The sequence below is a fragment of the Balaenoptera musculus genome, chromosome 13, assembly GCF_009873245.2.
Source record: "Balaenoptera musculus isolate JJ_BM4_2016_0621 chromosome 13, mBalMus1.pri.v3, whole genome shotgun sequence".
NCBI classification, from domain to species: domain Eukaryota; kingdom Metazoa; phylum Chordata; class Mammalia; order Artiodactyla; family Balaenopteridae; genus Balaenoptera; species Balaenoptera musculus.
In genome coordinates this window covers 63692255-63706797 of record NC_045797.1, presented here as the reverse complement: position 1 = coordinate 63706797, position 14543 = coordinate 63692255, and the positions used below count along the sequence as shown (strand labels likewise).

General features: G+C 38.6%; 1 protein-coding gene across 8 annotated transcripts in view; it reads left to right on the top strand.

Annotated features, from left to right (window-relative positions):
* The window catches only part of LTBP1 (latent transforming growth factor beta binding protein 1), a 418216-nt gene that overhangs the window by 321199 nt on the left and 82474 nt on the right, over positions 1-14543 (top strand). For all 8 annotated transcript variants that reach the window (XM_036872897.1, XM_036872896.1, XM_036872900.1 and 5 more), the window contains 3 exons: positions 4167-4289; positions 6808-6930; positions 12990-13112. In XM_036872897.1, coding sequence (XP_036728792.1) covers positions 4167-4289; positions 6808-6930; positions 12990-13112 — 369 coding nt within the window. The remainder of the gene's footprint in view (positions 1-4166; positions 4290-6807; positions 6931-12989; positions 13113-14543) is intronic.

The following is a 14543-nucleotide window of genomic DNA, read 5'->3' as shown; positions in this document are numbered from 1 at the left end:
GTTCCAGGCACTGCGTATGTTACCAAGAGGCTGAAATCTCTCAAAGAACTATTACTCATTGGAAGAGATGCAAACCTGCATCAGATAATTGGAGACAGTAAAGTACTAAGTAATGAAAGTTAAGTCGTCAGTGATGTCATGTGAATGTCATGTACTCCTGACATTATGTGAGGACCAAAGCACTTTACCTCTGTGCTCTTCTTTCCAAAAACCTGTAACCCCAGTCTTAATCATGAGAAAAACATCAGACAAGTCCAAATTGGGGACATTCTGTAGAATTCTGGCCCATATCCTCAAGGCAATTGACGTTGTCAAAACAAGGAAAGACTGACTGGAGAGATGAGACACCTGAATATAATGTGGTCCCCTGGATTGGATCCTGGAACAGAAAGAGGACCTGCATGGAAAAACTGGTGAAATCCAAATAAGTCTGGAGTTTAGGTTTTTTTTTTCTTTTAAAAGGCAGTATGTCATATTCTAGCTGTGATACTCTGAAGCTGTGTTAGCTTGGATAAGTTATCTCATTTTGCCAAGCCTTACTTGCTCATCTTCAAGAAGGTAACAATAATGACACCTATGAGGGTTGATGTGAGGATTGCATGAGAAAATATAGGGTAATGAGACATCAGAGATAATACATGGAGGATGAGATATAAGGCAGGGACAGAGCATGACATTTTGTGGTAGATGTTGTTATTCACCGAATAATAGGCATGTACAAAGTTCTGCTGAAGCCAAGAAGTGTGTGACTAATTCTGATTGCATGCTTCTGGGAAGGCTTTGCAGAGGTGTCGCTATTTGAACTTGGTCTTAAAATATTGAATACAGAGGGGAGAAAACCTTATAGGGCAGAGGAAACAGCACATATCAAAGCTTGGAGGTGGGAAAGGGCTGTTATATCTACTTGCCATTTAAATTTGCCCTCTACTCTGATTCTCCTGGTGTCTTTCCATTACAGCCTGGGATAGGATCAGGCAAGATCCCCATCTGGAGAAACCTACATATGCACTAGTTGTTTTCCTTACTCCCCAATCAAAGCCTTTCCTTTTTACAGTAACAAATTGTATAACATCCTTTTTCTTTAATTATTTCATAATCTTTTCCAAACGACCTCAGTTCACAGATGTCAAGTTTACCCAGATCGTAAATCTGTTTTCCAACATTGCAGTAACTCTGCTAATTTCACTCTGTTGATAGTCCTAAATATTGACTGTGTCTTCACCTCACTCAACGTACTGACAACTCTTTTCAGGTTGTAAATACAGTATCTAGTGTATTAATCCATTACTTATTTGTATCTTTTTGTATTTGTATCTTTGTATTTCTTTGTACATTTTAGTGCTGTATGTACTAAATGTATAAATACCTAGAGATAGTCTCTATTTTAACTCTGAGCAGGACTTATCATAATAATATGTGCAAAAAGTCCCTTAAAGAAATACCTTTTGGGACTTCCCTGGTGGCACAGTGGTTAATAATCTGCCTGCCAATGCAGGGGACACGGGTTCGAGCCCCGGTCCGGGAAGATCCCATATGCCACGGAGCACCTAAGCCCGTGCGCCACAACTACTGAGCCTGTGCTCTAGAGCCCGACAGTCACAACTACTGAAGCCCGCATGCCTAGAGCCCGTGCTCCGCAAAAAGAGAAGCCACCACAACGAGAAGCCCACACACCGCAATGAAGAGTAGCCCCTGCTCGCTGCAACTAGAGAAAGCCTGCATGCAGCAACGAAGACCCAATACAGCCAAAATAAAAAGAAATAAAATAAATAAATTTTTTTAAAAAAACAAACAAATACCTTTTGTGAAGAATAATATTTTCTGTTCATCTCTTGGCACAAGAGAGAGAAGACATTTGTCCTGCATGCCTATTTTATTAGAAAGTGTTCTTTTGTCATAGGAATTTTGTCCCTCATCAGAAAAGAAAAAATTGCTTTTTAATGTGTAGAATTATGCTGCCTCTGTTCCCCTGTGTCCTTTTAAAGACCCAAAGATCACCTCATTCAAGATAACAGAGTTGCCTCGAGTTTTTCCAAATATGTGTATCATTACTTATAATGAATTACTTCTGACAGTCTTCCCAACATAAATGAGTAACTTATGTAAGATGTCTGGTGTATCCTGACAGTACTTGGAATGGAGGGTGTAGTCTTGCTTCAAACATCTTCACATGGGAATGCTTAATTTGTCATCTTCTTTGAGAAAGTCAAAAAGAGGCCAAAGCATTAAAAATGTTGTCAGACATTACGTGAGATCCAACCAGCTACATGAGCTATTGTTGGTCTTAAAGTCTTGAACTGACGTCTCAAGTATTTTATAGAATGTGCTGAAAGAAAACATGGTGTGGGCTTGTCTTTGCTGTCGACCACTTGAAAAGCTAGTAGTCTGAGAATGCTGGAAAGGTGTGAAATCATTCGTAAGACAAAATTCTTATGTAATTTCTCTACTGGTAGTCAACAGTTGACAGCCAGGAATTATATATAAACAAAAGGGATCAACTTCACAATAAGTGAAACAAAAGTTTCTAGTAAACTCAAGTAATTTCTGCAAGAAATTAAATCAGAAACAAATTTCTGAACTCCAGTTACATTAATAGTCAATGTGAGCTTTTTCAGGAAACATAACCTGACACCTTGCTTGCATGAAGATAAAATTCAAAAGGTTAATGCCTCACTAGAGGTTAAGAAATGCAACTTTGCTCAGGAAACAGATAATTGTCAGTAATACTTGAGGGAAAAGACTGTGCAGTTAATTGAGTTCTCCTGGCAAAAAACTTGTAGATGCAAGGGGGGAAAGTGGTGGAGGAGCGGGGTGGTGGTGGGAGGAATTGGGAGATTGGGATTGACATGTATACACTAATATGTATAAAATGGATAACTAATAAGAACGTGCTATATAAAAAAAATAAATAAACTTGTAGATGCATTTTAAGTAACAGGATATTTTCAGAAGGAAGTACTAGTCAGACATTGATCTTTAGGACGTTATTTCCTTAAAACAAGTTCTGCTCTTTTAAGATCAGGACTCCTCTCTCCCACTCTGAGTACAGGGCTGGTGTGTTTTCATCCATTGTCTCCACTAATCCTCACAGCAAACCTGTAGTGGAGGCGGTGAAGCTCAGTCCTACCATAATTTAATAATCATAAACTCTTACAAACTGACTAGCTATTCAGCAGAACATTCTGAGGCTGTATCCACATAGAGAAGGCAAGACAACATTATCTAATTAGATCAGACCAACCTGACAGCCAAACAAAAACGTTTAGAAAACACGCGCTGCTTCTACCACAAGTGTTCAAGTTATTGAGGAGGCCAGGCTTTTCTTCATTCGTGTAAATTCATATCCACGACTAGGACACTTATAAAGAATTATGTTCTTTCTCAGTCAATAGCTCTATGTTTATTCAAGGCATTTGAAAAAAAATCCTCACTCATCACTTTCTCCTTAGACATTCCAACATCTATCATCAAAACATTACCATGCCTCTTGGCTTTCCTTGTTACTTTGAAAATGAGCTCAGTGTCCTTTAACACAACTGTTTGACCTTATACTTTTCCAGCTTCTTCTAGTACAGTAGAAATGTCTATTTCCTCCCATAACTGCCTCCATTATGGTTTTGTTTTTTAAATTCTTGGGAGAGTTTTAATTCTGCCTTTTTTCTGCCTTCTACAGGCCTGCAAACTGCCTCGTAGCCATTATTTTGTGCTGAGGTTCTTTCTTTTTCCAACTCTAAAATATTTCATGTTGTGTTTGTGCTGTATCCAAAGTATGAGAGAGAGAGAGATGGCAAAGAGCTTGATGTTGTATTGAAAGCAATTTTACTTCATCATAAATTTATCATCTATTTGTAATTATTTCTTTTCTACAGTTCAGCATACTGAGGTTGATGTGAAGAACACTGGTAGGCTGATTCAAACTAAAATGTAGAGTGCCTCACCTAGGAGAAGTACGATTATTTTTGTGATAATAACCCCAGAATGCATTGGAAAGGGCAGAGCCTTTTTTTCTGCTTATTAAGAATTTTCTACTGTGGGTCATGCCTTAAAAGACCAGCCTGGAAATGGAAGGCTTTGAGGGCAGTAGCTTGGTTTACAGTCTCAAACTTTAGCTAATGGGGTGTTTAGATATAAGAACTAATGTAAAACAATTGTCATTGTGTTTACAGATGTTGACGAATGTCAGCAAGGGAATCTGTGCATAAACGGGCAGTGCAAAAACACCGAGGGCTCCTTCAGGTGTACCTGTGGGCAGGGCTACCAGCTGTCAGCGACAAAAGACCAGTGTGAAGGTAGGAGTGTGGCACCATGAACTACTGTGATTGCAGTTTAAGGCACGTGCCTAAAAAAAAAAAAGTGCACTCGGTAAAGTGAGTGGGTTTTGAGAAACTACCTACGTGATTGTTTTATTGCGCCAGAAATCAAGGGACTTACACTTAAGTCAGGAAAGTCAATGAATCAGGATGGAAAAAGTCTAAATTTGAAAACTAAGGTATTAGTGATCAGTGGCTGGGCATTACTATTGGAAAGAAAAATGGTTGCTCTCTGTGTAATTCCTTACTTGCAGAAAATCGATTGTATTAAAATCATTTGAAAGTTTCACCTAATAGGATTAACACTTAGAAGGGAATTATGTCAGCCTGGTATTATGTTTTGGAATATTAATGACCTAGTTTTTGTATGCACTGAGCTTTTTAAAATTCTTACTTTAAAAATAATAATCACTAAACAAGACTTTTCAGGAAGACTGAAATAGCATCCCCCTTATACTCAGGGATAAAGTTTGTGAAATATACCATGTTCCTACAGGTGATAGTGAGGATTTTGGACCTCGCTGGGATTGACCTTAGACTTAAAAAAAGTATTTTTCTTCATTGAACTTCATACAGAATTACAGATTAGCCCTTCAACAACACATGTTTGAACTGCATGGGTCCATTTATACGCAGACTTTTTCAGTGAATACTTAGTAGAATACTACACGATCTGTGGTTGGTTGAATCCTCAGATGCAGAACTGTGGAGACAGAAGACCAGCTGTCAGGTTAAATGCGAATTTTTGACTGTGTGGTGGTTGGCACCCCTAACCCCCTCATTGTTCAAGGGTCAACTGTACTTCACTTCCCAACAAGTATATGCTTCCTGAGCTTGAAAATACTATGGTATCAAAAAAAAGAAAAAAAAAATACTATGGTATCACCAGTGACAAGCACAAGTGTCCAGAGTTCCTGAAAAGAAATGTCATTTAAACGACATTTATTTAAGAATACACACTGTACACGATCAGTTGTTTTATTATAGGGAAACAAATCATATCCATGTCTGTATGTAAACTTTAGATATTTAATAGAAAGGTCTCCTGAGGTAGTGTTATAAAAGAGACAATGTATGGTGGTCCTACAAAGGGATCTACTAATATTATCATAACCTTCTTCAATTATCCCTTTCTAGAACGTACAAAGTCATTACAATACCTAATCTAGAGGTGAAGAATGATCAAACACACACAAACACACTCATGTACACAGTTAAATTAAGTAATTTGTTCTAGATTCTAGTCCCTCTCAAAGTTTTTATACTTTATTTAATGAATCCTGACCTTTACAGTGTGTGTGATAAGAGTAGAGGTCCACACATAATGTAATAAGGCTATCGTGTTCATAGTGCTTCCTTTTGAAGGGCCAGTGATGTCACTCCTAGAGATAAGTCAGACACAGGAGAATCACCCACCAGGTTAGAAATAGGGGCAAACCAATTTTAGGTGCTAAATGCCAGGATAATCAGAATGGTGCTGTAAGCAGAGTAGGATAGAGCAGTTGTGTAGGGTCCCTGAGGTGTTAACTCTTGCAGAATCACATTGCCAGAAATAGATACACATACGCAAATGTGATGAATAAAGTTTATCAGCAAACAACATGAAATAAGTGCCTGCTGATTGTTGAAACACTAGGTCATCTAAGGAGTAAAAAAAGATGTGGTAGACATAGGCCCTGCCTCAGGAAAGTCAGAATCTAATGGTGAAAGTAAATGATGGAATACATGCAATATATTATCACGCCTTTTATGTGTGGATGTGATGCAGGCACGTGTGTGAGCCTGAGCTCAGGATTGTGGTTACAGAACAAATAATCTCTAAGCAGAGGATGTGTGTGTCAAGCAAGAGAGATTCAGAGGCAATGCAGGTATCAAATGGGCTGAGCACAGGGAAGGACCATTAGATTTTCCCAGAAAATCATTGAGAGAGAGAGAAGGTGGAAGCCTGATTGCTAGGGGTCTAAAGGGTAAATTACTGAAAAAGAAGACATTCATGCCATGACACTTTTCAATCAGGGGGGTCATCAAACTTCTCCTGTAAAGGGCCAGATAGTATATGAATGTGTGGTGCTATTTTCCAATAAAACTTTATTTATAATAATAGGCAGTGGTGGGCTGTAGCTTGCTGACCCCTGCTTTAGACTATCACAGGCCGTAGTGCTTTTAAACTCAGAGTGTTAAAGTTGAACCTATAGAAGAAATTCCAAGAAGCTTCGTTGTGATTCCCAGTTTACAGCCAAGTATTTGCCCCTCATCAGTGACCAGTGGAATTAATATGTACAGATTCTTAGCTCATTGCTTAAAATTTTAAGCTCATCTGGTTTTCCCTACTGGGATATTAATGAGTAACCTTTTACTAGAGGTCAGTTTGAGTCACATAATGAAAACTCTAAATTAATTAGAAACCAGATAGTTTATAGACCTCCTTTACATGAATGATTAAAAACTCACTTTTAAAGCACCACTTCTAAGTTTCTTTTTACTCTCTTGCTCATAGATGTTGATGAATGCCAGCACCGTCATCTCTGCAGTAATGGGCAGTGCAGGAACACGGAGGGCTCCTTCCTCTGTGTTTGTGACCAGGGTTACAGAGCGTCTGCCCTTGGAGACCATTGTGAAGGTGAGAATTGCTCTTGATTGCAGAATCATAAAATGTGAGAATCAGGATCAGGGAAATCTGGACATCAACCTGGCCTCTGTCCTTGACCCCATACTTTTGACTTCACAGTTGAGGACACTAGGTCCCTGCAAGATATTTTCCCCATGGTCACACAAATTGTGCCAAGAAGTGCATAGAATCAAGGTTTTCCTTACACTACTCAGAGCAGTTATGCCAGAAGAATTATGCCAGCTAAATGAGTAAAGAATCAGTTTAACTCTTCTCAGCTGTGGATGGTTTATCCTGGGTGTATAGTTCTGAATAGCATCCATTGGGATGCAGGACCAGTGGTACCAACGATCCAAGTAAGTAAAGACAAGTTAATTTTCCAGATAAATGTAAAGTTTTTAAAGCCAGACTTCCATTTTGAGCTTTTCACATAAAACATTTCTTCAGGATAACCCACGTGTACAGCATTATGAGTTGTTAACCACTTTCACTACCTGCCTTGGCTCAGAACCCCTCTGGGTGGTCAGGGCTGCTGAAGCTGCCTGTCACCAGCCTGTCACTTGTGAATTCTCTGTGTTCACTGTGTTTTTTTCCCACTCATCTGCTGATTTGCTGCATTTAGACCCTGTCAGTTATAAAAGCAGAAATGTGAACGTGGCAGGGTTTGCCTCACATGGTGAGGTAGTGGCTGCTTGAGGGTCTGAACCCCACCTTTGAGAGAAGAGAATGAGCTTTTCAGTGACTGGTTTTGTGGCACATGCTTCAGTGGCCCCAGATACTTTTCGACTTTTCAGTCCCATTGGTTGGGAAGGATCAACTGTACTGTATCCTTCTCTTCTGACCAGAGAACTTGGCTCAAACAGTCACAACCTGTCTGGAGGGCAATTGGTGCTGTTTCAGAGGTGTTAAAATGTACATTATTGTTGAATCAGTGGGTCATCTTCTAGGATTTTATCCTAAGGTGATAATGTTTTTCAAAGAGTTAATACAACCAGTGAAAAGTTGTAATCAACATACCTATTGAAAAAATAGGCAAATGATCAAGTGATAAGTCATAATAACAATAATAATTGGTTGTCTGAAAACTGTGGATGGGGAACTCTACAATATATGGGTAAATGTTGATTCAACATAGTGGCAATGCAAGATGGAAGAGGCAGTCGTGTTGCTGGGAGCCAGTCATGAAAGAATCTATTCTAGAAGTAGGTAGGTGGTAGGGCACATGCTAAGGCACTGAAAACCTACACTGACCACCAGTATGTTTTTTGCCCTAATTCCTGGCCTAGCCAAGAGGATAGCCAGGCCATTGACTAAGTCTTGGGTAATGGATGCTTATTATAGGACATGTTCTTCTATTTTGGCTGTTTTAATGTGTAACCATTTCACCAGAAGTCCAATATTTTTATTCTAAAACCATCCATTTCATGAAAAGCCAAATAAAAACTTTTCCCTGGCTTGCTTGTCATTATTAATATATATGTTCCGTAAGAAAGCTTCTTTTTAAGTATATAATCAGACTCTTTTCTCTTCAAGTCAGGACTAATTTCCCTAGTGTCTTAGGTTATAAATAGGACTGGAGTCTGAATTAATTCAGAGCTCCCTTTGAAACGATATTAGCACTTCAGCCTGCTAATTCCCAACTAGCACTGTTTCTGACCCTTCCCAGTCTTATGTAGCTGTAATTAACTGAGCTGTGACGGCTCACATGCCTTTCACAGCTGTGGAAGGAAGAGCCATCTTTCTTGTTGGCATTTCTGTTTACACGTGTGATTTTCCTCTCCTAACTCTGGCAGAGACTTGTTTTCTTACAGCGTTATCCTGCAGTCCTGCTGGCCTTCTCGTGGAGTCAGAATCCCAAGCATTGTGCTAATTTCTGTGGGCAACGTACACCAGCACACTCAGTAGCCACTCAGTCTGTGATTCTGGGTGGCCTCAGTTGTCCTGGTTATTAGAGGTCTTGGCATCTCAGCCTTCAAAGGCTCTGCCTCTGACTTGTTTTCCCTCCAGGCACAGTCTCTGCTTCCATGCCTACCTTGGCATCTTCCCCGGCCCCTTGCTGTGGTTGCTCCATGCTAGTCCCTTGCAAAGCCTGAGAAGAAGATTCATGATTTACTCTGTCTTCCTATGGCCCTTCTTTGTTGGTCATTTCTTTGCAGACCAAATCGAAAAAGGGAAGAAGTGCTAGTATTTCTTACCTTCTGACATTTCTTTCCAAGTCAGAGTCATCCATTTATTCATTTATGCATTCATTCAACAAAAATTTGAGTGTCAAGGATGTGCCAGGCACTGTTCTAGGTACAGGATATACAGCAATAAACCAAACAGACAAAAAGTCCTGCCCTCGTGGAGCTTACATTTTAGTGAGGGAGATAACAATAAACATGATAAAGAAATAAACTATATAGTTTGTTAAATGACAGTAAATGTTAAGGGGAAAATTAAAGTGGGGTACATGGGGGGTGCTGAGGGAGGGAGGGAGAGTGATGGTCTTAAATAAGTAGGCAAGCAGAGGTTAGCCTGAGATGATGACATTTGATTATTTCTGGGGGAATGTTCCATGAAAAGGCTTTGTGGAGGAGATTAGGAGCTTGACTTGGGCATTTTCAGTTTGTGTTGCCTACAGTGGGTATCCAAATGAAGATATCTGAAAGGCAATTGGACCTATGTGTTTGGAATTCAGGGGTGAGTTCTGAGCTGGGATTCATCAGCACGTAGACAGTGTTTAAAGCCATGAAGTTGGATGGGATCACCAAGGGAGTGACTGTAGCTAGAAGAGAGAAGTTGTCCAAAGACTGAGTCCTTGCCCCTCATTTATTTAGAAGTGAGGAGGTGATAAGGAACAAGCAGAGGGGATTGAGAAAAAGTGGCAAGGGAAGGAGCAAAACCAGAATCCAAGAGAAGAGAACATTTCAAAGAGGGTGTGATGAGCCTGGGTCAAACATTGCTGCTGGGCAAGGTGAGGACCAAAAGTTGACCATGGCATCTAGCCAGGTGGAGGTCCTTGGTGACCGCCAAAGCAGTCTCAGTGGAGAGGTGACCACGACTGACTGTTGCTGTCCTTAAAGCCTGGTGGCCAACTCCTAGAAGAAATTCTTCTTTCATATCACCCTCGTCGGTGGTATCAGACGATCCCACATTGGGTTCTCTTAATGTTCCACCTACTCTTTTTTTTGCTTTTGAAGATAGAGATCTTGCAAAATTTTTAAACTAAACCAGACTGTAACATAATGCACTGAGTTTTAAAATCTGTACAATTATTTATAAGCATTTAAAATGCTTCCTTTTACTCTCATATACATTATTTCTCTTAGATTTTGGAAAGTGAATGAAAATTATTTTAGGATAGGGTGAACAAAGCTGACACATTTCTGTTATGCTGAGGCACATATATTGGTAGTAGAGTGTTGTTCCTGAAATTCATATCCTCAGGATTCTACTTGCTCTATTTTGAATTGAGATTTTTCATATAATGCTAATGATCAAATGTGCCTTTTCTTATTTTGTGGTCTCAGTTTCCAAAAGAGCAAAGAAAGAGAGGTAAATCTAAAAATGGACCTCCAACTCAACACCTGTTAGAATGGCTGTGGAGCTATTAGAATAAATATGGAACAGTTGGAACTCTCTTATCTTGCTGGTGGGAATGTAAAATGATACAGCCACGTTAGAAACTTCAAAAGTGAAACCTACTATGGGACCCAGCCATTCTATTCCTAGGAATTTACTCAAGGAAAATGAAAGCATATATTCACACAAGGACTTACACATGAATGTTTATCAAAACTTCATTCATAATAGCAAAACTGTAAACAGTCCAAATACTCATCATCATAGGTGAAGGGTAAACAAATCGTGGTACATTCATACAATAGAACACTACTCAGCAATAATGAGGAGAGAGCTATTGATACACATGTCAACCTGGATGACTCTCAAAAACACTTTGCTGAGCAGAAGAAGCCAAACAGAATAGGGGTACAAGTAACCTTTTGGGGCAATGGAAAGGCCTATACCTTTTTGGTAATGATTGGTCCAGGTTATTCCTTTAGTACATGTTTTATGGCAAAGATCCATAAACAGTAGACTAGAATATCCCCATTTGGCTCAACCACTTCAAAATCATGAAATAAGCAGAGAGTTGGGGCTTAAGAATTATTTTATATCTAAAAACCTATTCTCAATTAAATTTGGTTCCACTTTTAGGAATCTTGATCTACCAAAGGTCAGCTAATCAGTGAATAAAACCTTTGTTGGCATAGGCAGGCTTTGCAGGAGACACTTAGTCCTCCGTGCTATTATCTTTCTTAATTGTGCATGATGGTTCCTTTACGGATTCTTTCACAGAAATTATAACGCCTAAGGCATTAGATTAACAGGAATGGAGATTTTAAGGTCAGACTGGAAAAAGAGACAAAGGAAAATGTCACCAAGCTTTATGTTTGTCACTACAGAATGACTTTCTTACAAAGGTGTGTCATTAATTCCTTAAAAAACATTGCAGTTGCAATGATGTTAAGAATCCAACAGTGGATCCTAACAGATATAAATTGATACAGAAATGCCTGTGCCTTGATTGTGATGGTGGTCACAAGAATGTGTCTACACTTGTCAAAACTCATTGAACTGGACTCTTAGACACATTCGTTTTATGTAAATTATACTTCAGTGAAGTTGGAGAAACACACTAAAGAAGAAGTGATAAATCACTTTAGTTGTGACAGAGTCACATCAGCCTTGTTTTACATTTTAGGATCAAGTATTCAGAAAAACACTTTAAACATGGGTGAACCTCATAATAATTTATTTTGATAGAATGAAATTATAAGGTGCTTCTCTTTTATCTGCCCTATGAATGGTACAGAAGGCAGCTAATTAGTTGCTTGGGTTCTATGAGGAATATTTAATTCCTTGTGCCCACATTTTCAACCAGACAGCGAGGAGAATAAGGCAGCAGCAGTCTCCATATTCACTTCTTCCTGGACCTCCTCATGTATTTTAGCAGCACTCATAATTATTTGCAAGAAATGCCATAACATGCCAAATTTCTGAGAAAACAAAGAAGGTTTTGTTCTTTAGGTTTCTTCAGTGCTAATAATTTGAATCCTACACATACAACAGAATCGGGGCTCACGGAGTGTGTTAGGAATAATGAGCTCTGACTAGGAGTAAATGAGGTAATAAACAGCCCTAGTGAAAGATCTGCCTCAAGTTCATGCAGCAAGGGGGGTCATTAATTGTCTTACATGCTCACAGTCAAGACCCAATATTGGTTACGTAAACCATTTTTAGTTGCATATACGTTGTAAGTACCTACATTAGAAAAAATCCAGGCAACATTATACCTGTTTGTGATAACTGCTGAGTAAGTGACTTTTGATTTTGTTGACTCCCTTGCCTGCCAAAAACTCCTCTTCTTCCCCCTCTGCCACTTTCCACCCTGCTGTCAAGGCTCCAAGTAAGTTCCTTATGTTACACAGGCCACCTTTGACCCCTGTAGTGTCTCTTCTCTAAATTCATGTGACACTGGAAATTGGTTCTATTCTTTTGACAAATATCTTTTTTGACAATTCTTATGTTAAATTATTTTGAACTTATAAAGCAACTCAATATTTTTGTGTTTTTTCTTATTAATATAATTTGGGTTTTTTGGTACAATCATTTTTCTTTGGAGGCAGGGAGCATGCCAAGTACTTTAAAAATCTTTCCTGTAATGCATAATACAGGATCTTGTATAAATAGATGGTCAAGATATTCTTATTTGAAGAATAATTTTATTCTCTATCATCACGGAGAATTTAACCAAGTAAATTACTGTTTGTTATAGAATCTTTACTCTTCCTCTTTGAGTTGATTTTATTTGATGTTAAAACTTGTTTATTTATTGTGCAAAGCTAAAATCCTTTCAAAATATTTCATTTCTTAAAAACTCTAAAAGGTAAACCGTCATCCATTTAAAATCATGCGTTATGAGAGATGTAAAATAGTGTTCATTTATGTGAGTCTGGTGTGTAAACATAAGGAAAATGTTTTTCTTAATACAGTTTGTCTTTTAAATTTTGTAAATTGACTTGTAGATATCAACGAGTGCTTGGAGGACAATAGTGTTTGCCAGGGAGGAGACTGCATTAATACTGAAGGGTCCTATGATTGTACTTGCCCAGATGGATTCCAGCTAAATGACAATAAAGGGTGTCAAGGTACTTCTCTCTTCATCTTTTAAGTTATAATTTACATTATTGTTCAGTTCTGCATTGCTTCCTGATGACAGTCTGCGGTTTTACCACTTTATATGTAAGTGAGCTATGCCAATTTGTATTTGTATAATATTTTTCTTGAGTCTACATCAAGTACAGGAAGTTCTCGCTTTGCACTGCACCATGTTAACTGAAACTCATGTGTTTTGGAACTGTGTCCTAGCTTTGTGTGCTTCTGTGGTAACTGAGATCACCTGTACTTTGCTGTTCCTTCCATGGGCCAACCTTGGTACTTGATTCTAAATTATCTTCTAGCTTTTTTATCTCGTTCATGGGTCTATTTAATTTTGTCCCGTAGCTGATATGTATCTGCTTTTTTTTTTTTTCTGATCCCTGTTTTTATACAGTATCCAGCTTCTCCTCTCCCCCAAAAACCTCACTAATGTTTTGGTCACAATTATAGGACAGGATTTTATGTTTTTTCAAAGTGCTATCATGTTTAATCTCCTAAACAGCAGTCCTCCTCCCCTTATCTGTGGTTTCATCTTCTGCAGTTTGTTACCCACAGTCAGCTGCAGTCAGAAAATACTAGGTGGAAAATTCCAGAAACAATTCACAAGTTTTAAATTGCTCACTGTTCTAAGCAGTGTAATGAAATCTCGTTCCATCCCATTTCATCCCACCCAGAACGTGAATCATCCCTTTGTCCAACATGTGTCATCTGTTAGTCACTTAGTAGCCATCTCCGCCGTCAGATCCACTGTCGAGGTATCACAGTGCCTGTGTTCCAGTAACTCTTATTTTACTTAATAATAGTTCCAGAGCACAAGGGTAGTGATTCAGCAATTTGGATATACCAAAAAGAAGCCATAAAGGTGCTTTGTTTTTTAAATGAAGAGGTGAAAGTTCTTGACTGACTAAGGAAAGAAAAAAAATCATGTGTTGAGGTTGCTAAGATCTATGGTAAGAACAAAGAGGGAAAAAGAAATTTGTTCTAGCTTTGTTGTCACCCCTCAAACTGCAAAAGTTACGGCCACAGTGCATGATAAGACCTTAGTAAAGGTGAAAAAGGCATTAAATATGTACAATAAGATAATTGGAAAGAGAGAGAAATTACATTCACATAACTTTTATTACAGTATACTGTTATAATTCTATTTTTAGTTAGTGTTGTTAATCTCTTACTGTGCCTAATTTATGAATTAAACTTTATTATATGTATGTATAAGAAAAAAGTAGTATATATAGGGTTCAGGACCATCCATGGTTTCAGGTATCCACCGGGGGTCTTATAATGTATCCCCCGGGGGTAAGGGAGGACTGACTGTACAGTGGACACAAGGTACTAATAAGAACACAGCACCAATCACAGCACAGCTTTAACTGAATAACTTCTATGTGCCAGTTGCTGAATTACCTTACTTAATTTGTAAA